Source organism: Python bivittatus, unplaced genomic scaffold (genome assembly GCF_059951505.1).
Source record: "Python bivittatus isolate LINGU-HERP-01145 unplaced genomic scaffold, Pbiv_v1 ctg000210_np1212, whole genome shotgun sequence".
Lineage (NCBI taxonomy): Eukaryota > Metazoa > Chordata > Lepidosauria > Squamata > Pythonidae > Python > Python bivittatus.
In genome coordinates, this window is record NW_028277053.1 from 10,738,291 (window position 1) to 10,762,876 (window position 24,586).

A 24,586-nucleotide genomic window follows, 5' to 3' on the forward strand; every position below is an offset into this window, starting at 1 on the left:
TTGCATGACCACAGTCATGGATTTGGAAATGGTTCCAGAGAACTGTAGGTGAGAAATAGAGAGGTATACCCAAAGAGTACTATTAATAATAAATAATTGGGAAGGTTTCATTTGCTGCAGGAATGAAGAGGATGGATGGGTGGATGAAGTGCATACTGTGACAAATACTTCTTTAAAATACTGGATATTTAATTTAATATGTTGGGCGACTTGTTGGAGAAAGTGAATTACAGAATTACATATATTAATAAGGGAAGTTTACAATCCTTTATCCCTTGAGGCTTGTCTCTGAGTGTTTGCAGATCAAAATGTCTAGAGAGGAAAGGATTGCCTAGTTCCCGCATGGTTATTAGTGGCCTGTAATGCATTTAATGGGATTAGTACCTATTTGATACAGTTGACAAGCTGGATTTAGCAAATACCCTCATAGTCAGTGCAAGATCAGTGTCTCATCAGCCAGGAAGTACAGAGATATTCCTTCTGTAGTTTAGAAAATCTTTGAGTGGTTATTTAAAGTGGAATAAGGAAGCGGATTCTGACAATTTCCTCCTTTTTTTTTTTTTTTTTTTGCTCATATTTTACATAACAGAGATACAGTGAATATTGGCCTACCTATTCCAATTGTGGTGTTGAAAAGAATTTTCCCTAAGGGTTTATGAAGCTCTTTCTGCTTCAGAATTGTTCTTGATAAGTAACTTTATGGTTCCTTTCCCTGTTTTTAAAAAAAGGGAAGGGAAGGGAAGGAAAGGAAAGGAAAGGAAAGGAAAGGAAAGGAAAGGAAATGAAAGGAAAGGAAAGGAAAGGAAAGGAAAGGAAAGGAAAGGAAAGGAAAGGAAAGGAAAGGAAAGGAAAGGAGGATAAATGTTAGAATAGAATAGTTGTTTTAATTGGCCATTAGTTAGAAAACCTTGCAGATGGTGAGATGTTCCAACTAGAAAAGTTTTAAAAATCTAAAGGTTATTATTGCCTTGTGATAGACTCTATATAAATATTTCTTTAGTCAGCTATCATTGCTGTTGATTGTGCTAAATTGTTAACCCTTAATACTGAGATGTTAGGACAGTCTGAACTGTGATCTTGTGACCATGGCTCTAAAATAATCAGCCAAAGAACATTTTCCTGGTGTGACACAAGTTTTCTATGGCTGGGTAGGAGAAATTCCTCTCACAAATTTCCCCAAGAGTTCATTTAAACCAGTGATCAGCACACAGTTTCACCAAAGCACGGATTGGTGATTTTGGTTCTGGAAGCAGCAAAATTAATAGAAAAAGGGGCAGAAACACAAACCCTCTAACAAACAAACACTGTACAAACCCTCTAACCCAGTGTTGTCCAAACTTGGCCACTTTAAGATGAGTGGACTTCAACTCCCAGAATTCCCCAGCCAGCATGGCTGGCTGGGGAATTCTGGGAGTTGAAGTCCACTCATCTTAAAGTGGCCAAGTTTGGACAACACTGTTCTAACCTATAAGGTTAGAACATACATGTGATTGGGTACAGTGGCAAAGTATTTGCCTGGATATGGCAGCACGTTGGGTGTGAGGTAATTATGGCAGAACTATGAGGGAATGAGGGCAGGGCTACAAAGACAATGATGGGTTTTGAGAGAACAAAGAGGTAGTATTTCATAAACATGGCTTCTTTCTAGAAAGTTCCTGTTAAAGGACTATCCTTATAACAAGCTGTTCCCAGAACCTATGCTCATTTCTGAGTATTTCTCCAGGTTTTATTAATGTTCCTTGACCCTCAAAATGTTTTATGGCTGAACTGACCAGGTTTATTGTTTCTCAAGTCCTGGGAAGAGAGGTGATGTTTCCCCTTTTCTTAACCAGTACCATATTTTATCTTACAGCTACACAAACTATTTCTGTGATGTATATAGTCTCTTTCCTTCCTAATTTTCTCCCAAGTCTGTGTGGCTATAGCACAGCCATGGGTTTGGTGCATCATGATGCCATGAGAAAACTCGTGTGTTCTTCAAAGTGCTACTTCCAAGACCTCAAAATGGCATGGATTCGGAGAGTCCACACCATGGAGTACCTAGACAAGCAGCCACCAACCAGTCCTAGGGGTACCATGTAGCTAGAACTTCCACAAAAAATATTTATTCTTTTATTTGATTTTTTTCAGAATTTGTGGCCCTATTCAGCTTGGCACCCTATGCATCTGCCTAGTTCATCTATATGAATGGCCACCCCTTGTCCCATATCTTCCTCTTTCTGTTGTTTACAGTTTGATGGCAGTGATGGACTTCTTCTCAGACACTTCCCCTATCTTTAATCATTATTCTTAATTGCTCTTGGAAGCTCCAATAGGTTTTTCATACGATCTGAGAACATTTCATTTAGAATAAATATTTCATACTCAAGTTGTTTTGTTTTATGATCACTTTGACATCTGTAGTTGTTTATTAAAGTGTTTCCATGGTGCTGGCGTGGAAAATGAGATACAAGGAAGAAGTGCCAAAGGAAAACAATCTTATAATGATACAGGGAAGGAAATTGAAAATATTTTAATCTATCTCAAGCACCATTCAGCTATGCTAGAATGTAGATAAGCCAAAATGAAAGCTAGTATTATATTAAATCATCTAGAGAGTAAACCAGTGCATTATGGTATTTTCTGAGAGGAACCATGGGGTCAAGGAAGCCAATCTGGGCAAAGATCTAGCTTTACTCCAGATCAAGGTAGCGAACTGCTTGATAATCTTAACCCCCACCACTCCCACCACCATTTGTTCTGTCCCACAGCTTAACAGGAAACATATTGGATCTCCCTCAGGTTGAGATATACAGCCAATAGGCTGTCTTAAGTTGTGGGCTGGGTGTTGCAAAGATCTGAGTTAGGTGAAATGAGAGGTGAGGATTTAGTGGTGGAAAGGATACAGAAATCTGCTAAGCTTTCTACTGTTGTCTGAGATGGTCTGCTGGACTACTCTTAGCTGGGGGGAGGGCAGGAGAGGCTCACATGGCTTCCTGGTGTCTCCAAAGTTTCCATTCTGGACCACTTACATAATTTCCAAAGTATATAAACAGAGTTTGGACCAAACTGATATATTTTTGCTCAAACTTTCCATGGTGGGAAAAATACAGGGTGGAGAGAAGTGGAAGGGCAAAAAGGGATCTTAAGCCTGTTTCTCCCCATCCAGACTCCCACAGTCTCCAAATCCTGAGAAAGAACCTTGACAGCCATGGATTCAGATATATTGCTGAATATCATCAGCATACTGATAATACCTGACTTGGTGCCAGCAGCTTCTTAAATAGGAGTGGGGAAGGTATAGCCCTGTAGGACTCCATAAAACATGCTCTAGAATTTTACCACCTATCGGTAATGTGTATAAGATAGATAATAACCTGGTAGTGGTTCCCTTGACTCATGGAGGAGAAGATATAACTTGGGGGCTGCTGCTAAATTATGCTGAACTTCAGTATCTTCTAACGTTTGTTTAGTAAGTTCCATGGCTTTATTGTAACCCCTGATTGATGATTGATTTTGTGCCATCAAGTAGTTTCAACTCCTAGTGAGCACATAGATAGATTTTCTCCATTACGATTTGTCCCTAACCTGGTCTTTCAGGTCTTCCAACATTGCACTCATTGCCACTGTAACTGAGTCCATCCACCTTGCTGCTGGCCATCCTCTTCTTCTCTTTCCTTCCACCTTTCCCAGCATGAGAGCCTTCTCTAGAAAGCTAGGTTTTCACATAATGTGTCTGAAGTAGGATAATTTGAGCCTGGTATTGTAACCCCTATTTAGAAGGAAATGGGGGGAAATGATGATTTGTATGAAACAATAGTTAGTTATTACTATATATCATCTAGATTTAAAGTTAGCACAAACTAGAAGGTACAGAAGCTCCATGGAAGATAGATAGATGCTAAGCTAATAAGATATGATTAGTTGGCAAGCTGTTGCTTCAGTGTTAGTTGGCCCAGTCTCAAGTTTAAGTACAACAGTGGAGACACTTCTACATGTAGAGAATATCTGTATTTTTTCATATGGTTTGAATGTTATGCCAGGGTGCAGTCGCGCACCATAAAGAAGCTGCACTGTTGATTTTGCAAAATAACACAACACCCCAGACTTAACAGTTGTTGATAAGAAAGACAAAGAAGTCTGAATATTGGACACTGCAATACCTGGAGACAGCAGAATAGAAGAGAAAGAACTGAAAAAAACCACAAAATATAAAGACCTGCCAATAGAAGTAGAACACCTATGACAAAAGAAAGCAAAGAGAGTACCAGTAGTAATAGGCGCCTTGGGTGCAATCCCAAAACATCTGGAGGACCATTTGAACACCATCAGCATTGACAAAATCACCATCAGTCAATTGCAAAAGGCAGCTTTACTTGGAACAGCTGACATCCTGCAACAGTACCTTTAACACCATCAAACAACAACATCTGCCTATCCCAGGTCCTTGGGAAGGACTCGATAGGTGGATTAAAGTGTCAAATCTGGTCTAAACATCTGGCTAACTGTGCAACCAACCAAAATAATAATAATAATAATAATAATAATAATAATAATAATAATAATAATAATAATAATAATAATTTGATGGCTGCAGGTATATAATACCCACTCTGGTTCCTAAAAAAATTACATTTACAGAAAAACTAGGTTTAATATTTATGTATTTGCTAGATTTTTACCTGTATTATATCTGAGATCCCAGATGCATACTCACAGAAAAAAATATATCATTCAACAATCCAGGAGTAAATATTTATCTCCATGTCAGATTTTTATAGGTCACAGAATTAGAGAAGTATTGATTCAAGGCTAGGTAAGATAAAGTCCTGTTTTACATCCAGCAGAACAAAATGCAAATATGAGAGGCAAGTTATGAGTTTGTAGAATGGAGTGTATTACTTCAGAATTTATGGAAGATATCACAATGTTATGTTCTCTGGTATTGAAACATACTTCCTGTAAGTAGGAAATTAGCTAACAGAAACAGAATCAGCTAAAGACGTTTTTCATACTGTAGGAGAAGAATGGGTAACCTTTTGGCCCAGGGACCACTTTGCCTCAAGGCAATGATGTCATAGGTATACCTGACTTTTTTCCCTGGTGTGTGTGTGTGTGTGTGTGTGTGTGTGTGTGTGTGTGTTGGGGAAGTTAGATGAGTTTAAGGGGATGGATGGATGTTCTTTAAATCTTTGCAAGGAATATGGTAATTTGTATGATGTGATGGGTAAGAACCAGGAGACCCAGGTTCAAGTCCACCTTCAACCATGGAAACTCAGTAGATGACTTTTGGCCAGCCACTTTGTCACAGCCCACCTGCCCTCCCAAAACTGCTGTGTGGATAAAATTAAAGATGGCATACTAGATATAGGATTTTAGGTCCTGGGAGAAAAAGGGACATATAGCTAATAAATACATTTATTAAAATGCTCTTAAAATTGCTCATCTCCCCCCAGCAAGGAATCCAAAATGTCAATTTCTCTGTCAGCTCTTGGGGTGGCTGGTGTATAGTTGAGGGCTGCATGGAGATTGGACTCCTTTACCCTAAGACTTTTCTGATCAAAAACAGCCAGTTTGGACACCTTCTGTACAAAGACCAGAAATAGCTTTGCATGTTATTGACTCTTTCTTCCTAATTATTCATGGCCTATTGTCTATTACCACAGAATGGTCAGAAATGTATTATTACCTCTGCAAGCCACTTCATTCTTTAGACTCTTCTGCTTTGGCCCAATTTTTTCTTCGATTTCGTTCTGCCTCTCTACCTCAACCACATCTAATGTTCCTGCTTTGCTACCTTGCTTAACATGATTTAATTTTTCCTGCCTTGCCATCAACGGTTGTTCGTTCTTTCTTACAATTTCTCCTTTCTCATTGCATGATATGGATCCCACGCTACAACCTTCTAATTCTTCTTGCAGTTCCCTTCCTTGTTTGGAGGATGGTCAACTTTATTATGTGGGAGGAAATCAATAGCATTAATTAAACCAAATTTGCTTCTTGTGGGTGCATGTGTAGGCCTCTTTAGGAGATCTTCATGACCCAGCAGTCATGGAGAAGTGCTTTATACTTCCAATTTACTTGAAATCCTCCTCCCTCTTTTTTTTTTCTTGACACTAAAAGGTTCTAGTACTTGGTGATCTATTCTTTTTGACTTTTGAAATAACTATGTACTTGACCTTACTTTATAATGCCAAAGGCATTGGGATATTCTACATCAAATGAGCCAGTCTGTCTAGTGGTGAACGCACCAGGCTAGAGACCAGGAGACCGTGAGTTCTAGTCCCACCTCAGGCATGAAAGCCGGCTGGGTGACTTTGGGCCAGTCCCTCTCTCTCAGCCCAGCCCACCTCACCTCAGAGATGTTGTTGTGGGGAAAAGAGGAGGAGGAAAGAGTACAAGGTGTGTTTGCCACCTTGTGTTGTTTATAAATAATAAAGCTGGGATAAGAGCTGTAAAAAAAATGTAAATCCATAACAGATAGTTATGTTTTATACACTTGCATATTAAACCTGAAGGTCCTACACCAGGAAAGCTAGTTTCTCAATGGAGCTTAAGAGAACCACAATATCATACCCCATTGATTTCATTGGCACTGACCAGCTACGCTCACACAACATAGTTAAATTGATTACTGGATTTTATAGGTTCACATGGAAATTGGGTTTTATTCTAGACTGCTTATATTGAACCATAAATTAAGCAAATGTTCAACACAGACACACACATACAGAAACAAGCAACCCAAGATTAAACCTGAGCAAGTTTAGCATGCAGTGCAAAAGGCATCTGCTTGATACGTGTTTGCAGAGCCAGCAAAATCCACTTTCTTTGTGTTGGGCAAAGAGGCTAATTAAACAGACGGTTCATCAGAGTCTGTACAACTCTTTCAAAAAGGACTGCACTAATCAGTGGTTTTATGGTGAAGATAGTAGAGAGAGCAAGAGAACAGATGAAACCCATCCCCTGTTCTTCTTTGTGTTTGAGTAAGTGAGCCAGGTGGAATTAGAATTGAGGACAAAGTCGCATGCCACACGGGCCTGCCTTTTCTGTTCCGCCACCAACCACTCCCTGTCTTTGGGATACCGGACAATTGCTAGTCTTCTAGCTGCTGGACCTGTGTGGAATGAGACATGGCATCTTCTTATCCTTCATTTCAGCACCCAAATGTTTTGGGCTAGCCTTGTCATAATTCCTTGGAACACCACCCTGATGCAAAATAACTTTGCTGTTCCATTTTCTTTGCTCTGGAGAAAGTAAGGCTTGTTTTTAAAAATTGCATGCATAAATAACCTTTAAATGTTTGAGTTTGTGAGTTAATGCTTGAATCCAGTTACTCAGACAAGCGTCTTTTCCTGAGATGGATGTCACTGGGAGGGTCTTGCTTCAAAAACAGCCCTGCTCCCAGATTTCTGTATTTAACTTTCCTTTCAGACAAGGGACACTGTCTTTGATTTACTTTCTTTCATGAACTCTGGTACTCTGAAGCATGTAGAGCTATTCTTGTTACATCTTGTTTGTATGTTCTTGTTTGCGACCATATAGTAAGGGGCCATCTGCTCTCTGAAAAGCAAGAACGAGTTCTTCTCTAGCAGAAATTCTAATCAAGACTGTTTTTGCTCATCCAACATACTTTGGATTAGAAAGATGTAGAAAGTCAATGTCATTGCTCAATCTACTAACTCATAATTGTCTTCAGCAACACTGATGTTCTTTAAGATATCATTCAGTATTGCTTGTTTGAAGGATTAATTGGTGAAAATCTGAGATACAATTCTTTTGAAAAACTGGATTATCCTAATATATCTTTATTTCTGCTCAGCTAAGTTATCTAAGCTTGTTTCTCCAACTATTTAAACCTACAGATAAAAGATCAGGTAAAATATGAAGAAAGTCCTCTTGCCCTTTCTCCACCCCCAAATCTACCTACTAAGAGGTACCCTAAAATAGTTTAGACTTTAAATAGTTGCACCAAGAATTGTGTAGAGAGAAGTTACATGCAGAACTAGCATGTTAGGAAAAGTTTCATGCAAGACAACAGACCAATACAAAGAATAATAAAAAAGGTTTTCTAGCAATTTTAACAAATATAACAACAACTGACAAAATAGCATAAATACAAATACTAAGGTGACACGGGCCAGATATCGACTGATCCATTACTCACTGGATCCACCTAGTTTTGGTGGAAGTGAAGGGCATTTAGGAACTTCCTGCAGTCCTAAATGCAGCTGCTTGCCAAGGGATCTCCAGGTTGCTGACATCTCTCATTAATCTTTATGCCTACATTGTTGAGGCTGTGAAAACATTAGCTTGTCTAAGTCTACCAAGGAGTTCATAAGGAGAAACGATTTGATCCCTAGGCTTCACAACTCTTACACACAACTTTGATTGATAGTTGCCAGCTGCAATCCTGGAAGGCCTATGCCATTTACACAGGACTTCTTACTGGCTGTTGCCCATTTGACAAACAACAATATATGTACTCAGTGTATTCCCTCCTTAATTTCCCTGACCCGTTTTCTTGAAAGGAGACCATCTGTAGTGAGATGCCATGATCATTCCCCTCTACTGGTCCTTTTCATTTTCCTAAGGAAGCCTGGTTTTTTAAAGGGTCAGTTTATTTCTGGCTCCTGACCCATTTTTCTGGGTTTTTCTTTTAACCCACTTGCAAACTTGCATTTGTACTGCCTTCATTTTGCCCTAGTGTATTTTGCAAGCATTCTGGTGCCAACAATTGCGTGAACCAAAGGACTGTGCAAATGCTTCTAAAGAGAGGCTTTGCAATGTGTGGGTGTGCATACAAAGGACCTCTCCTCAAATCTGGAAAGCAGCTTTGTGTTTTTCTAGGTCAACTGAACATCTTTAGAAGCAGCTCCTGATAGGTGCAAAGCACCTCTGTCAAAGTATTTGCACATATAGTTTAGGGAGTGTTTGCACAAACACTCCCTAAACTATATGTGCGTGTGGGTTCCCTGTGAACACTGAAGCTCATAACAATTTAGCACCATCCTTACTTTATGTCAGACTTTTGGTCTGGATAAAAGCATCTGAGGCTTAATCCTGATGGAGTCAGGTCCAAATGAAGTATAGTCCAAAGGGTTAAGTTGCTTTCTGACCCTAATGAAATTATCTGCATCTTTCAAAGGGTATGTGCTGAGTTCTGCAAACAGTGAACGTTGTCACTGGGCTGTTTTGGAAAGGAATCATTTGTTTTTTACTAAAGATGTGTCATTCCATGGAAAGTGGTGATTTTCACCACAAGATTGTAAATTATTTCTTTCTGTAATTTTTTTTTCCTACTGCAAGAACAGTGAATAAGAAAAAAAGTACATGCTGTTATCCATTAGCTTATACTACACCTGAGATTAGAATAATCCAAGGTAGATGTCAATTTTATTGGAGAAATGGCAGATTATAAAGAAATTCTCCTTTATTGCTCAATCTGGACCTTTCTCAGCTATAGCCAATTAAGAGGGTAGAAAGACAAAACTGCTTTTTTTTCTTTGATCCAGTTGGGAATTACAGAGTGTTGGGAAACAGATCAATAATTTATAATTGTCTTGCCTGTAGCAGTAAATTAAAGTAATGTCCTATTTTTATAGAGGAAGAACGCCAGCAGTGCCTATTGACATGGATGTATTCCACATAAGCACCTGTTTTATTCAGTTTTGTTTTTAAACTTTATAGGAAATCAATGGGTTGACAGTGCCATTGGTCAACCAAGACAGAGAAAAAAATGCAGAGAAGCGAAGCCAACCACTAAAATCGGAGAAAGAGGCTCTGTTGATAGGTAAGGCAACTCTCTGTACTCCTTTTCCAAGCATAATATCGCTTGTGGCTTCGAGAAGAATAATCAGCCTTGGAAGTATTCTGCATTTCAATTTGTGAGAGCCCAAGAAAGTGCTGGAGGCCCCTGTATTTGGTTATGTTGGATACTGTAGGAAATAAAACTATGTTTCTGAACCAAACCGTTTTTTTCAAAAATCAATGAAATGTAGCCATTGATGGAAGAATCGCAAGTGTGTCTTAATGATTTGGTGTGAACATCTGATTAACCCCACACTTCCTCCAGGATTTTCAGCTCCATCCACAAAAGTATCCATTTCAGTTTTTGCAGGGATTCAGGAAAGGGGTTTTCAGAGCAACAAGATTCACAGAAGCGTTCCAAAACATTCAATTATGTTTAAGGAAGTGCTGCATTTTAAAACTGTGCCTTGGAACCTGCTGTAATGGATGTACGGTCTTCTGATGAATCCTCTCTTAACTACAGGATGGGACCCACTAGTTTAATGGCAAGTTAGTGTTAATGATGTAATGACTTACAATCCTAGCAGCATATTTTCACACAACTGCTAAAATGTGGCAGTCATTTTCAGGACGTATCCTGGAAGATGGACATTTGCCCAGTTTTTGACCCATAGCTGCACATGCATAGAAGAAACATACCATTTTTAAAAGGGCAGATGAGGATACAGTGTTCTATAAATGTTGCATACACGGAGCATTACGTTTAATTTGGTTAGTAAAAAATAGCTTGATCTGACCTGGCTCTGCTAATCCTCTATTCTGTAGTGACACAGTCTGTGCAAATACGAGACATTGTAAACGCCCCATTACAAAACGAAGCAATTATGCTAGGACAGGTGCGTGAACTTTTGTACTAGAACCAAAACGTATTTGGAAGAAGAACAATATAAGAGATAGGTTTTCATCTACCCTACCCTATGGTTGTGTGAACATTATCAGTGATGTATATTACATTTCTCTGTGCTGCTGAATGTACCACGAAGGGAAAGAAAGCATTTGATAAAAGATGAGGAAGATTTGAACAGGAGAACCTTGCAGATCTAAAACTTCTAAAGCCCGGGCATGATTAAAGACAATTTTGAGACTGCAGATAAAATGTTGAGATTGTCCTGGTGAGCAGTGCAAAGGGAGGATAGCAAACATGGTTAGTGTGGAACTTTAATTTGCTTTCTCCACAATGGTTCATGGTTGATCAAATTAAATTAAAGCCAGTTCACATGCAAATCCTCTTATCTAGCTATCACTCGAAACTAGTATGCCTACTCAAAAACTGGTTTTGCCTGAAAAATGTTGGATATATTATTATTGGGGGAGACAAAGACAGAGGTGAAATTCACCTCTCTTCCTATAAAGGTTGTCACCACCCTGAAACTTATCTGTCCTCCCACTGACTTTTTCCGTCTATGAAAAACAAAGAAAGCAAAAGAAAGAAATCATTTATTTATTTATATGGGCAACCTGTCAAGATTTTTATAGCCCTTCAAAGCAAATGTTTGGCTGCATTTGTATGACATGGTAGGTCAAAAACCTTAGTTAATGAGCACTCATAAGCTACCACTTTACTGCCTGGGGCGCATTTGTTATCCAAGCAGTCATTAGTTATGCTCTCTGAATCCAGAGTAGCCATCGTTGGGATTTTCAGAACTTGGGATCTGTAATGCCCAATGGAGCAAAGATGAACTGTGTGAATTGAAAAGATCATATCCTGAATATGACTGTAAAGAGTTTGTCACAATGTTGCTTGCTTACCTGTTGTGAAGGACTGAGTGATTGCTCCCTGTTGAGAAAATAGGGCCAATGTTATAACGCCCCTCTTTAAATCTAGGGTGTGACCACATCTAGAACAGTGTGTACATTTCAAAAGGGATATCATGTAGCTGGAGAAGATGCAGAAAAGGACAACTAAGATGATCAGGGGCTTGAACACCTTCTGTATAAGGAGAAGATGTAGCGGTCAGGGCTATTTAGCGTAGAATAAAGATCCTTGTGAGGAGACATGATTGAGATTTATAAAATTATATATGGTCAAGAAAGGGTGAAAAGGGAGAAGTTTTAATTATTTCAAGTCCAATCTGCTGGGGAAGAAGCCTGACCAAATGAATATGGAGGAAGATAAGACTAGAAAGTAAGTCAAGGGAAATGGATATGTTCAATCATGAAAAAAGATGACTGATGTCGGTTGTCATGTCCTGGTCATTTGTAGCTGCCAGGGAAACCTAATTCATTTTGGAAAGACACAGGATCTCTCAAAAATGACCCATTTTGAATCTGGATTTCATGTGCCTAAAATGCATACATACTGAATTAGAATTGATGGCTATCATTTACATCAACTACTTGTTAATGAGCAACTTCAAGAGTTCCTTTGCCATGTTTCCTGATACTTCAGCTATGCTTGTAAAGGCAGGTTTGATTTGGCTTCATGAGAAATGTGTTGCTTCTTAGCCTCCTCTGTAACTTGCAAAAGCTGGAAGTAGTTTCTGCACAGGAACTTTTTCCACTGCTTCTAATGCTTGACTATACTTTTAACTATGTTTTATTACTTTGGTGGGGGCAGTAGTGTCTATAGGCAGTAGTGACCTATAGGGCCACTTCAGTCCAGCTTTGGTGGCCCTGTAGGTCATGAGGAAGACTGTTCCAGGCCAGTTGTATGTTCTCAGTAGCTATCCATTGGCTACTTTTCCATATGATCAGAACTAGATTTTGTAGACACTTCTTGCTAGCACTGCCATTCCCTTGCAGAACTTTGAATAATTATTACCTCCCACTTCACCCTTCCTCTATGCCTGTCCACCAGGCCACTTTGGGCTATGGGTTTAGCATTCTTTCAGAACAGCACTAGATCTATGTTTAGAAATAGTCTGGCTGACAGGTCACAGGCACAGAAAAAGAGTTGCACTGCACAGGAGCATCAAGGCTCCCCCTCCCACTTCACTCCATGCACCTCTCCATACCTGTGAGGTGGGCAAGTTGAGGATTGCTTAAACTGGTCATTCTAAGCATCTTTCTATGCTTGCCCAACCTCATCCCACTCCCATGTTTGGGAGAGTGATTTGCTGGTTTTTCTACCAGCAGATTGGAGGGGAAAGAAGCTTTAACATGACCATCATGGAGGTCTATTCCTGATTTCCAGAAGAAAACATCCTCCTCAATCAAGTCACCCATTCAGGAATCCCTTCCTTTTTCTTCTGTTATGGTTTGAAGCCAGACAGAACAGAAAAGAGTGCCAATAAGTTATTCTTCCAGAGAAATCAGAAAGGAAACCTGATTGCATTTGAGAAGCTATGAATTTAGACACAAAACTTAATTTCAGGGAATTATGGAAGAGCAGCCATATCAGATTGTAAGACCATAACTAGTTTCTTGAAGAAAAATCTTTGTATCTCCAGGTGCGTCATTTCTTGCAAAGAGAGGCAGAGTTTACCTATGGGAAAGAAAGCTATGATCAATTTTTTTCCCTTTAAGTCTTTGGTCATCTATGTTAGTTTCTATTTGTTGCATGAGATCAGCTTATCTGCAAGGCGTTTTCAAAATGGAAAAATACAAATGGCAAAATGTGGTTTTGTTTGCTCCCTAATCTGGATTAAATACAACCCATGCTGAAATAATTTTCTTTTATTAAGAAAATTCAAGGCAGGCTAATTCTGAATGTGGTTGATAGTCAACACATGTTCATAACAAGAGCCACCAAAGAAGAGAAAAGCAAGAATTTTATTATTCAAATGCCTACAATTTTTATTGGCAAATCAAGCATAACATTGGAATCTGCAAAAAATGCTTCCAAAAAGTCTTTAATTTAATTAGTTTTCCTTCTTTTCTCTTGGTCACTTGGATATGAACTTTTATCATTCTTGAAAGCAAGGGTTTGGGTTAAAATGCATCTTCTTGGTGAATTGCTTCAGAAACATAAGTGCTGACTTTTGAATGAAATTCAGATACATTTATGTACAATAATCATTTTGTCATATTCTGTTTTGTCTAAAGAACTGATCACAGGTTTTTTTTAATTTTATTTTAATGCAGGTATCATATCAACATTCCTTCATGTTCATCCTTTTGGAGCTAATATTGAATATCTTTGGTCATATATGCAGCAACTGGACTCTAGGGTAAATTAGATTTATAATTTTGTTACGTTTTGAAGTCAAGAAAAAATGAGATAATGTGGGCAGCAGATTCTCCAATTTCCTTCTTATTCACAAAATGCAAATAAAATTGCTTTAGACCCTGGTTCCTGCTTTTTATTGATGCTAAAAAAAATTCCTGGAGAAAAATAATCCTAAATTATCCTGAATATGATTAAGAGGATTCATATGGTATCCTCCATGGAGCTATCTGATCCACTCCCACCATTTTACAGCCATTCATTCCTTACTGTATTTAAATCCAGGGCATAACAGATCGTTTATCTATAACTTGGTAAAAATGTTGGCTTGGGCAAAAGCCTCTGTTACTTCCTTGTCTCACTGTCAGTAAATTTTCCAGAAGTGAGGAGTTCTCAGAAGTTTCCATGAGTTTGAAGAATAAAGCAGAAGTTAGAGGACAAGATTTATTGAAGCCAAGTTAACAGAAGCCTAAAAACATGTGCAAATAAAAATATGTGCCAATTTACACTGCTCTTAGCTAAAACAGAATAACAGTTGGAAATTTGAGTATGAAAGGTTTACTGAAAATACACCCATTTCCCCGGTCCTCCAATTCCAATATATAAATCTTTAGTTACCTGGCAGATTTTATCTTGATTTTAGATTTAGATAAGTTCATTTGTAGGTTACTGTGAAACTGTTATCCACATTTTTTTATTATGATGAATACTATGAGTATTTCTTCTTGTTGTTCCAACTGCGAACTATGCCTCAGGAAAATGTGTGTTTCGGAGACATGTGTCTTTTGCAACAAAATAAGAATTCAGGCACAACCATTATTCCATAGACAGTAGGTGATGTTATTAATATTGTTGATCGGTCTTTCCTACTAGAATTTCCAAGAGAAACACTGAACACAAAAAGGGTAAAGGCTTCTGTCCAGGAAAGGCAATAAATGTGAACACAATTTCACTCAGTATGTTACTTGAAATAGGGAAAAATATGGCCAAGCAATCAGCATTTATCCATGATGGGCGTTCGGCAGAATGATCACAGAGTTCTCTGCTGTTCTGCCAGCATCAAGCAGAAATTCTTTCTCGAGGCATTTTAGAAAATGAAGGGGAAATAGTTAAGTGATGCATTTCTCAAGGCTAGTACAAACTGAATGCTAGCTGCATCATTAAGGGACCAAAATCTGGTCATGTAATTGGACACTCCCCTCTTCTCTCTTCATTTTACAACAATTAACCAATGCATTTGATATATCTTAGCCCGCATTTTGGTTTAATACCTTGAGTAGTCTGACCATCATCTTTGTTACCCCTTGCTTATTTTTTATCTTTGTTGTCTCCTCTCTGGTAGCATCCATAATGTCATGGGTCTCCACCAGCTGTATGTTCAGGAGTTTGATAAACTCCGAAGGTTGTTCACAGGACATAGCCTTATCAGGCACTTGGAAGATCTCCATACATTTAGCTGGATGGGTCACAAGTTAACCTGCATCTCCTTGGGGCACTGATTAGAAATGTGCTCCAGCTTCCCAAGATCTTTATTTTCTGGTTCTTGCTATTTCAGTTTCCCAACAGAAAAAAGGCTGAGAGAGATGGTTAGCTAACCGTCTCTTGCTTACAATGTTGACTGGCAAATGGTCCAAGCTCTTTTTCCTCTGCTCATCCCCTGGATCACTTTTAAAGCCCTGAAGGATGGAAATGCATTTTCCCATACCTACCAGCCTTCACTTACAGAGAGCATCACTCCCCATGCTACCAAGAGCCTTTTCCTACGTTGTCAAGAGTAACCAATGAAAATACTAAAAGGGAGGAAGAGCAACTACTTTCTTTCCCCACCTATGGAATGGCAGAGAGATCTTTTGGAATTGAAACCCTCTCAAGAATTATTCTGCTTATATTGATTAATCTGTAGCATAACATGAAAGCTTGCAACAGTTACTTCTTGTTTTTGCCAGCTTTTCATAAGCCCTCCAAGTCCTTCTTGGAGAACTTTGTTGACATCTTTAAGTGAAACATAAATTCAAAAATGGTACTCATGGCTTTATACAATAACTCAGGTGCTAGGAAAATTGATCTTGCCTGTTAGTCTTGAAATCACAGAAATGTCTCCTGTATTTTTTTGTTTATCCTTCCCTAGATCTCGGCGAATGAAATAGAAATGCTTTTGATGAGGCTTCCACGCATGTTTAAGCAAGAGTTTTCTGGTGTTGGAGCAACGCTGGAGAAAAGGTGGAAGTTCTGTGCCTTCGAAGGAATTAAAACAACTTGACTTTGGTTGGATCAGAGCTATATGGGGAGAAAATGTTATGGACCACGACGGCAGAGGCGAGTTGAAGTATTAAAGGAGGAGAATTAGGTTTGGCTTATACATTTCCAAAGTGCTCCAAACCTGGTTTTAGTTGCATTTGTGATGTCCTCTTGTGAAAATGTAGTTGTGTGCCAGTTCCAAAACAAAAAGGAAAAAAAAAAGCCCTCCTGAAATGTTTCCTATGAAAACTCAAAAACAATTCTACAATCATAATGATATCATTATTTAAAATACACTCCTTCTAATATTAGCTCACTTGAGCCAACTGGAAGAAGAATTCTTGGTTACTAAGCTCCAGCAATGTCTGTGTATGATGTGGTAGATCTTCCTCCAGTTCCATACCTAAGAGTCTTTCCGTTTCGTAAGAAGACAAAAATGATTTCATAGTGAGAACAAGTATACCAAAAGCAAACTTGAAGATGTGTTTGAACAGTTATTGTATTTTGTAAATTAAGTTATCTGCTATACCAGGGACTTTTGCCTTATTGCTAGAGGCCTGAAAAAAATGTGATTGGATTCTTTGAGAATGCTTTATGCAGAATATTATTTTTCTAATGTAACTATTCTCCATTCTAAGTTCCTTTAACATGGATCGCATATCAATTTTCATAAATGTGTAAATAAAGAGGAAGGCAGTGTTACTGTATTGTATTTGGTATGTAACATTCAGGGTTATGTATCTGAAAATAAGTATCCAGTTGCATTACTGTTACAGATTTTATAGCAAATATATTAATTTTTTTTCAATAAATAGGACTTCTACCATATTAGGACTTTTACAAGCTGTTTTTTTTTTTATTTCTTTATTTTGTTACCCACCCACCCTCCCATAAATTCTACAATGCCACATTGCTATTGTGGATTTAACTAATTCCTCCCAAAATCCTGCTGGAAATGAGTTTGGGCATCCCACTCAGAGTAGATCTATGATGGTTCAGTCACTATACGCTGTAGGTCACCTTTTGGGAAATGTGGAAGTGCAAAGGAGTTGCTCACTTCATTTTTTACACCAGGCTGCATAATTTTTACCAGACCATGGGTTACACTCCAAAAATTAGTGGATGGGACTAGGATAAAGTTTAATTTCAATTTATATTCTTACATGTAATTGAAATATAGTTGATGCGTTATATGTTTACCTTCCGGGCAGATATACAATACTTCTACATACCTCTTCTGTTTATATTCAAAGTTTATCCAAGGCTTTTGAGCTATACGTAGCCCTAATTTGTACAGCTCTTCACTATACTATATACAGTGCATTTGGAAAGTATTCAGACCCCCTTCACTTTTTTCAATTTTGTTATGTTGCAGCCTGATACTACAATCATTCAAATTCATTTTTTTTCCCATTAATCTACACTCAGTACCCCATAATGACCAAGTGAAAACAGAATGTTAGAAATGTCTGTAAATTTATTAAAAAGAAAAAACTGAAATATCACATTGGTATAAGTATTCAGACCCTTTACTCAGTACTTTGTTGAAGCACCTTTGGCAGCAATTACAGCCTCAAGTCTTTTTCGGTATGACACGACAAGCTTTGCACACCTGGATTGGGGGATTTTCTGCCATTCTTCTTTGCAAATCCTCTCAAGCTCAATCAGGTTGGACGGGGACCATCGGTGGACAGCCATTTTCAGGTCTCTTCAGAGATGTTCAATAGGGTTCAAGCCAGGGCTCTGGCTGGGCCACTCTAGGACATTCACAGAGTTGTCCCTAAGCTCTTGGCTGTGTGCTTAGGATCTCTGTTATGTTGGAAGGTGAACCTTCAGCCCAGTCTGAGGTCCTGAGCACTGTGGAACAGGTTTTCATTGAGGATATCTCTGTACTTTGCTCCATTCAGCTTTCCCTCAACCCTGACCAGTCTCCCAGTCCCTGCTGCTGAAAAACACCCCCACAGCATGATGCTGCCACCACCAAGCTTCACTGTTGGGATGGTACTGGGCAGGTGATGAGCGGTGCCTGGTTTCCTCCAGACATAACGTTTAGAATTGAGGCCAAACAGTTCAATCTTGGTTTCCTCAGACCAGAGAATCTTGTTCCTCAGAGCCTGAGAGTCCTTCAGGTGCTTTTTTGCAAACTCCAAGCGGGCTTTCATGTGTTTTGCACTGAGGAGAGGCTTCCATCTAGCCACTCTGCCATAAAGCCCAGATCGGTGAAGGGCTACAGTAATGGTTGTCCTTCTAGAACTTTGTCCCATCTCCACACAGGATCTCTGGAACTCAGTCAGAGTGACCATTGGGTTCTTGGTCACCTCTTACTATGCCTCTTCTCCCCCGATTGCTCAGTTTGGCCCGGCAACCAGCTCTTGGAAGAGTCCTGGTTGTGCCAAACGTCTTCCATTTGAGAATTATGGAGGCCACTGCACTCTTGGGAACCTTCAGTGCAGCAGAAATTTTTTTGTTGCCTTCCCCAGATCTGTGCCTTACAATAATCCTGTCTCTGAGCTCTGCAGGCAGTTCCTTTGACCTCATGGCTTTTGCTCTGATACAGTATGCACTGTCAGCTGTGAGGCCTTCTATAGAGAGGTGTGTGCCTTTCCAAATCATGTCCAATCAATTTAATTTACCACAGGTGGACTCCAATCAAGGTGTAGAAACAGCTCAGCAACAATCAAGAGAAATGGGAGGCACCTGAGCTAAATTTCTAGTGTTGCTGCAAAGGGTCTGAATACTTATGCCAATGTGATATTTCAGTTTTTCAAATGTAATAAATTTACAGACATTTCTAAAATTCTGTTTTCACTTTGTCATTATGGGGTACTAAGTGTAGATTAATGAAAAAAAATGAATTTAAACAATTGTAGTATCAGGCTGCAACATAACAAAATTGAAAAAAGTGAAGGGGGTCTGAATACTTTCCGAATGCACTGTAATATACAGCACTGTATAGAGTCTGGGGGCATACAAGTTTAATTAATAGCAATAACAGTCATAATAATAATGTATGAAGTGGCCAGAAGGATCTTTCATTTTCTGTTCTTTAACATTTTAAACAGCTTGGCCTTCAAAGAAGTGTGGGGCTGTTACTGAAATCCTCCTCACTTGGAGCACTTCTTGGACTGACCATGTGAGAGAAACAACATCTTAGTGAAAAGAGGACAAGAGGACTTAACAACCCAGCTTCTCTGTAGAAAATAGTTGTAGTACTACTTATTGAAAAGATGGCAGGGGAGCAAATTTTTTCCATCGGTTGCATTTGAGGGCAATGCTGATTGGTGTCCCCAACCTCAGAAGACTTGAATGATGGCCTGAAGATGCATTTGAGGCAGAACAATTCTGTGCAGCTACAGCCAATTTCAAATAATCCACAATGAGGGACTTTCCAAATAGGAAAAAATAATATCCTATTAATTAATTAATTTAAAAAATACCCTATTCCAATTAGGATAAATTAAGCCAGTGAAAAGAGGAGAAAAATAAATAGGAGAATAGGAAATGCCTTTCAAATTTGTATGTTGGTAATTGTAAGAAATGTAGCAAAGCACAATAAGGTTTGTCATTTCCAGATTATTCAGGTGTTTCTGTCTGCTCCCCAGATAACTAATTTAGGGTGTCAAAAGTTATAACAATCCATTGGGGCTAGGAAATACATTCTGAGATATTCTGGGATCTGTCGTCAAATTCTACATTCTCTCATCTGGATTATTCCTTTGGAACACAAAACTAGACTGTGGACACTTTTCACAAAGTTGCAGATTGCAGGAGTGGTTGGAAAAGGTTTAGGGCTATTTTTCTTTCTGAAAGAAATCCAGAATGTTCTGCTACCAAATATCCCATCCATGTGCTTTAAGCATTTTCATAATTTCATCTCCTTCTGTCATGCTTCTGGTTTCAATTACTCACTCACACACAGTTGCTATGGTCGTTCACAGTTTACTCAAGGTCAAAGAGATCACAAAACAATGCGAACCAGAATGGAGTCTCTAACAGTAGCTTGCCTGAAAGATGTGCTTTTAACAAGAGCATGCAGATGAATAGTCCATATTCAGCCCAAGGATCTGAGAGCCGGTTCAGGGTTGTCAGCCAGTCCAGAGGTCAGAATTTCACCAGCAGACTCCACACACAAGAACTGGAAATCAGACAGTTATTTGCAGCAAAAGAACATGAGCTGCCTCTTAAATCAGGCTGCAGCCAGCTGTCATTAATCAAGAGATTTACTCCCTTGCTTGGAAAGAAGCCTCATAGATCGTCTCTGCTCTGCCCTGCCCTCTACACATCTGGTGTGGAAGCTGGGCAGCCTTACCTTATCCTCATCTGCCTGCTCCAGCTGTCCAGGTGCTGCCTGTCCCCGATCAGCTTCATGTGACTCTTGGCTTGGCATTTCTTGAGGTTCATATTCCATGGGTTCCACATTCCACAAGCAGCTTCTTTAGGGTCAGGGTCACAGTCACGTTCAGAATCTGAATCCTGAGCCTGGGCCATGACACTCTCTATCATCTATGCCAGTGTTGCCCAAACTTGGCCACTTTAAGATGAGTGGACTTCAACTCCCAGAATTCCCCAGCCAGCCATTGCTATAGCTTATAGACAAATTTTACACTTGGTTCCTAGATCTGGCAGCCACAAGGACTGTTTAGCTTAGCCCAGTCTAGCTTACCACATGCTGGCTGGGGAATTCTGGGAGTTGAAGTCCACTCATCTTAAAGTGGCCAAGTTTGGACAACACTGATCTATGCATTTTATACTTAATTATATCCATTTACTAATTCTATTCTCCCCGCACACACACACACCCCAAATTATATCAGTAGAAGGATGGGTTTCCTTTTCCTAAGAGAAAATAGCTTTGGAATAATTTTTTAATAAAAATAATTTTTTAATTAAAAGTATTTGGATAACAAATATTTTCAAAGAAAGGGAAAAAAAGAAAAAATACAGCAAAGTAAGTTTTGAAGAAAAGAAAAAAACAGAAAAGAAGAGAAAAAAGAAGAAAATAAAGACAGAAAGCATGAAATGTATATATTTCATATATATGGCTTCCAATATTCCTCTTGGCAGTTATACATACAATTCTAATCAAACCACTCTCTCCGATTTCATCATAATTCCCTTCTTTCTATAACCTATTCTTTCTAATCATCAAAACCACAAACCACAAAATCATTTTCTTTCCCACGCAAAAAGTTCATAAGGGGCTTCTGCTCATTGATGAATGTTAGTAATGACCCTTCTCTAATCAAACAAGTTAGTTTGTCCATTTCAGCAAGTTCTGTCAATTTCACCAACCATTCCTCCACAGTGGATAGTGCCAAATCTTTCCACCTTTGTGCATATACGTAATAATCTCAGCGCAGTAATCATATATTGAAATAATATTCCATGGTTCTTTTCTAATTGTTTATCCATCAATCCTAAAAGGAAAAGATCTAACTTCAACTGAATATTAATCTTTAAAATCCTCTGTATCAATGTAGGAATTTGAATCCAATTTGTTTGGCTTTTTTACATGTCCACCAAGCATGATCAAATGTTCCTTCATGTTGTTCACATTTCCAACATACATTTGGAATGCCTTTATACAGTCTAGATCATTTCTCTGGTGTCATGTACCACCAATACATCATTTTATAAAAATTCTCTTTAAGATCATAACGTAATGTAAATTTCAACCCTTTCAACCACATATTTTCCCATTGATCCATCTATATATTATAACCAAAATTCTTAGCCCACTTTATCATACATTTTATCTGTTCTTCCTCTGTGTAATGACTTGACGCCTACATCAATTCCAGTAACTCTCCTGGCAACCATTCATGATTCCAAAAGAACGTTCATTTATTGAGAATAAGTGTACAGATCCAAAGCATTGCTAAGACTGAGCCCACGTGCACCAAAAGTTGCTTTTACCTTTTTTCTTTCTCCCCCTCGCCCCCTGACGCCCTAGTCTTCTCACATTCTCCCGTTGGCATGACCTTGAGTATTCCATTGCCTGTGATAAGGGCCCGTCTGCCTCCAATGGTCCGTTCCTCCATTCATCTTCCCATAACCTTCCATCCCCCGCCCCATGTCCTTTAATGGCAGAACCAAAGCAAGTGAAAAAGCAAGTGAAGAAAAAGCCAAGCCAGTAATTAGTGTGATTAATATTTTGCGAGGATTCTGACACTCTGTTTCAAATTTCAACAAAGGTTTATATACTTTAGCAATTAGATGCTCATCATCGGTACACAACTGTACTTCACATTCTGTCTTACTTTGCTCCATCCCACGACCTGAGGTTTGGATGGCGTGGATATTTATGGTACGATAATGTTAAAGCTAATGTGGATTTTAAAAATCATTTTATTAGACATGTCATACTGGGAATATGGAATAGATCTAAAGCCAGGCTGTGCCTGAAAACACCGTTATGGATCTCAGCTCAAGAACCATATCATAGAAGAGAAACAGCAGACAAGGACAAACGGTTGACATACCAGGAATTATTGGAAAATCATCAAGGGGAATAATCATTAAATCAAGAGAACTAGTGGCAGGAGGATATAGTTGTCAATGGTTTTCCCATTTACAGTTATCTGAAAGATTTAAAATGGATAAAAAGACTAAGAAAATAACTGGGATCCTGCAATGTTCTGTTCTCCCAAATGCTGAGTTTCCCTTGTGCCTTATTTTAATAACCTAATGGCAGAGGCCTCTACACTGCTGATGAGAGACAGCAAAATCTTTCACACAATAAGACGTATTTGATTAAATGAAGCCAGATGGTAGCTGAGAACCTGTGGGAGGGCGGGGGTGTTTTTCATTTTTATTTTCCAATGTGCAATTTGGAAAAATGCAGTCTCTTTAACTGCAGAACATGTGCTATGCAGAATAAGAATACCAGACGCACTTTGCAGCCCCCGCCTCGTACGGCCATCTGCTATAGCCACATCGATCTATTTTATTGGACTGCTATCGCTAGACATCTCAGGGAGTCACCCATTTTCAAAGTTATTTATTTCTTCCACAGAGAAACTACGGTGGAAATGGGTGATGCTGCAGAAATCCAGAGGCAGCATTTTCCTTCCCCAGTGCCCTCACTTCGAGTAGTTAGTGGTTCACAATATTGCAAAACCAGCATTCTGATTTTCTCCAAGAGTGTTCTGTTTTCCATTAAGGAAGAAGAATAAGAAGAATATAGCGCTTGTCCCATTTTGCTTGCTTGCCATGGAAGCAAACAGCTCTCAGTATGCCGTTACATGGATAAAAAACAGATGAGGATAAAGTTAAAGATAAGTTCACACTACACACCTATAAACCATGGTTAACAAGCCACAAGCTTTATATTTACAGGAGCCCCCACCCCCAAACTATAGGGTGACACAATGCAAAAACACAATGTGATTTCTTTGGCTAGGGCTATGTGTTTTGAAACCTATGGTTTAGCAGGTTGTACATGCATAGCCATACTGAGAAGTGATGTCATCCATTGGCCAAGATAATGGGGTGTTTCTGTGATGTTCTTTGTTTAAATGTTGTTTCTGCTATGGATTTCCTACATGGCTTCAGCTGGCCACTGTTGGCACTTCTCTGCAAGATGAAGTTGGCTTCATTCCCAGTGACAGACTAGTCCCAACAAAAATAAGTCCAAAATCCTGATGCAGACCCCTTCTCTGTCTTCTCCTAATTTTCCCCCACCACCCCAAAGGTACAATGGCTGACACCCCACCCTCCATTCCCTGTAAACCAAGTGCTCCCTCTTCCAAACAAAATATCCAAGCCATCAAGGAGAAGAGCTACTGTTCCTCACCCTGGGCCACAGGAGAATATTTCACTAAAGCATTTTAGTGGTCCCCCCCATCACTAAAGCATTTATTGGGGTATGCTTGAAGAACCAAAGATTCTGAAAAACCTCTTTTAAAATTCTGAAATCCCACATGCATTCCATTCTGTGAATTCAATCAATTATCAAACTACCACTGCAGCTCTAATACTTATAAGGCAATACAGTCTAGTGATGTCCGGCTCACGCGCAAACGTGCATAGGACTGTGGGTGGATATTTAAAGCAGAAATGAATAACCTATTGCACTGAATTTCTATCAGACTGAAAGACTGAGGAGCAGGAACCAGCTGCCTGGTCCAAGCGTGATGATCAGGATAATACTACTTTGTGGATGCTTACATATTGGGCTACCAGCGCAGCAAATTCTACGGACAAAATATAAACGTAAATAGGGTCAGACTTACCATTGGGCAGAACGAGGTGGTCCCCCAGGTGGCAGAAGCTGAGAGACCACCGTAAGGAATCGGAGGAGAGAAGTCTGCTTCATGAGAGCAAAGCCAGTGGGTTCACAGAAAAGCCGGTTGGCTTTGAAATCAGTATTAAAATATGCAAAATATGAACTGCTATCTGCATTTACTGTAGGTGTTACACTGATCCACTCCCCAAATATCAACCCAACTGTAC

General features: G+C 39.1%; 1 protein-coding gene across 9 annotated transcripts in view; it reads left to right on the forward strand.

The window, feature by feature from the left end:
- ENOX1 (ecto-NOX disulfide-thiol exchanger 1) overlaps positions 1–16,952 on the forward strand; it is a 394,509-nt gene extending 377,557 nt beyond the window's left edge. For all 9 annotated transcript variants that reach the window (XM_088139475.1, XM_088139474.1, XM_088139470.1 and 6 more), the window contains 3 exons: positions 9,670–9,772; positions 13,813–13,898; positions 16,023–16,952. In XM_088139475.1, the coding sequence (XP_087995601.1) occupies positions 9,670–9,772; positions 13,813–13,898; positions 16,023–16,154 (321 nt within the window). In that variant the 3' untranslated portion in view covers positions 16,155–16,952. The remainder of the gene's footprint in view (positions 1–9,669; positions 9,773–13,812; positions 13,899–16,022) is intronic.
- The last annotated feature ends 7,634 nt before the right edge of the window (positions 16,953–24,586 follow it).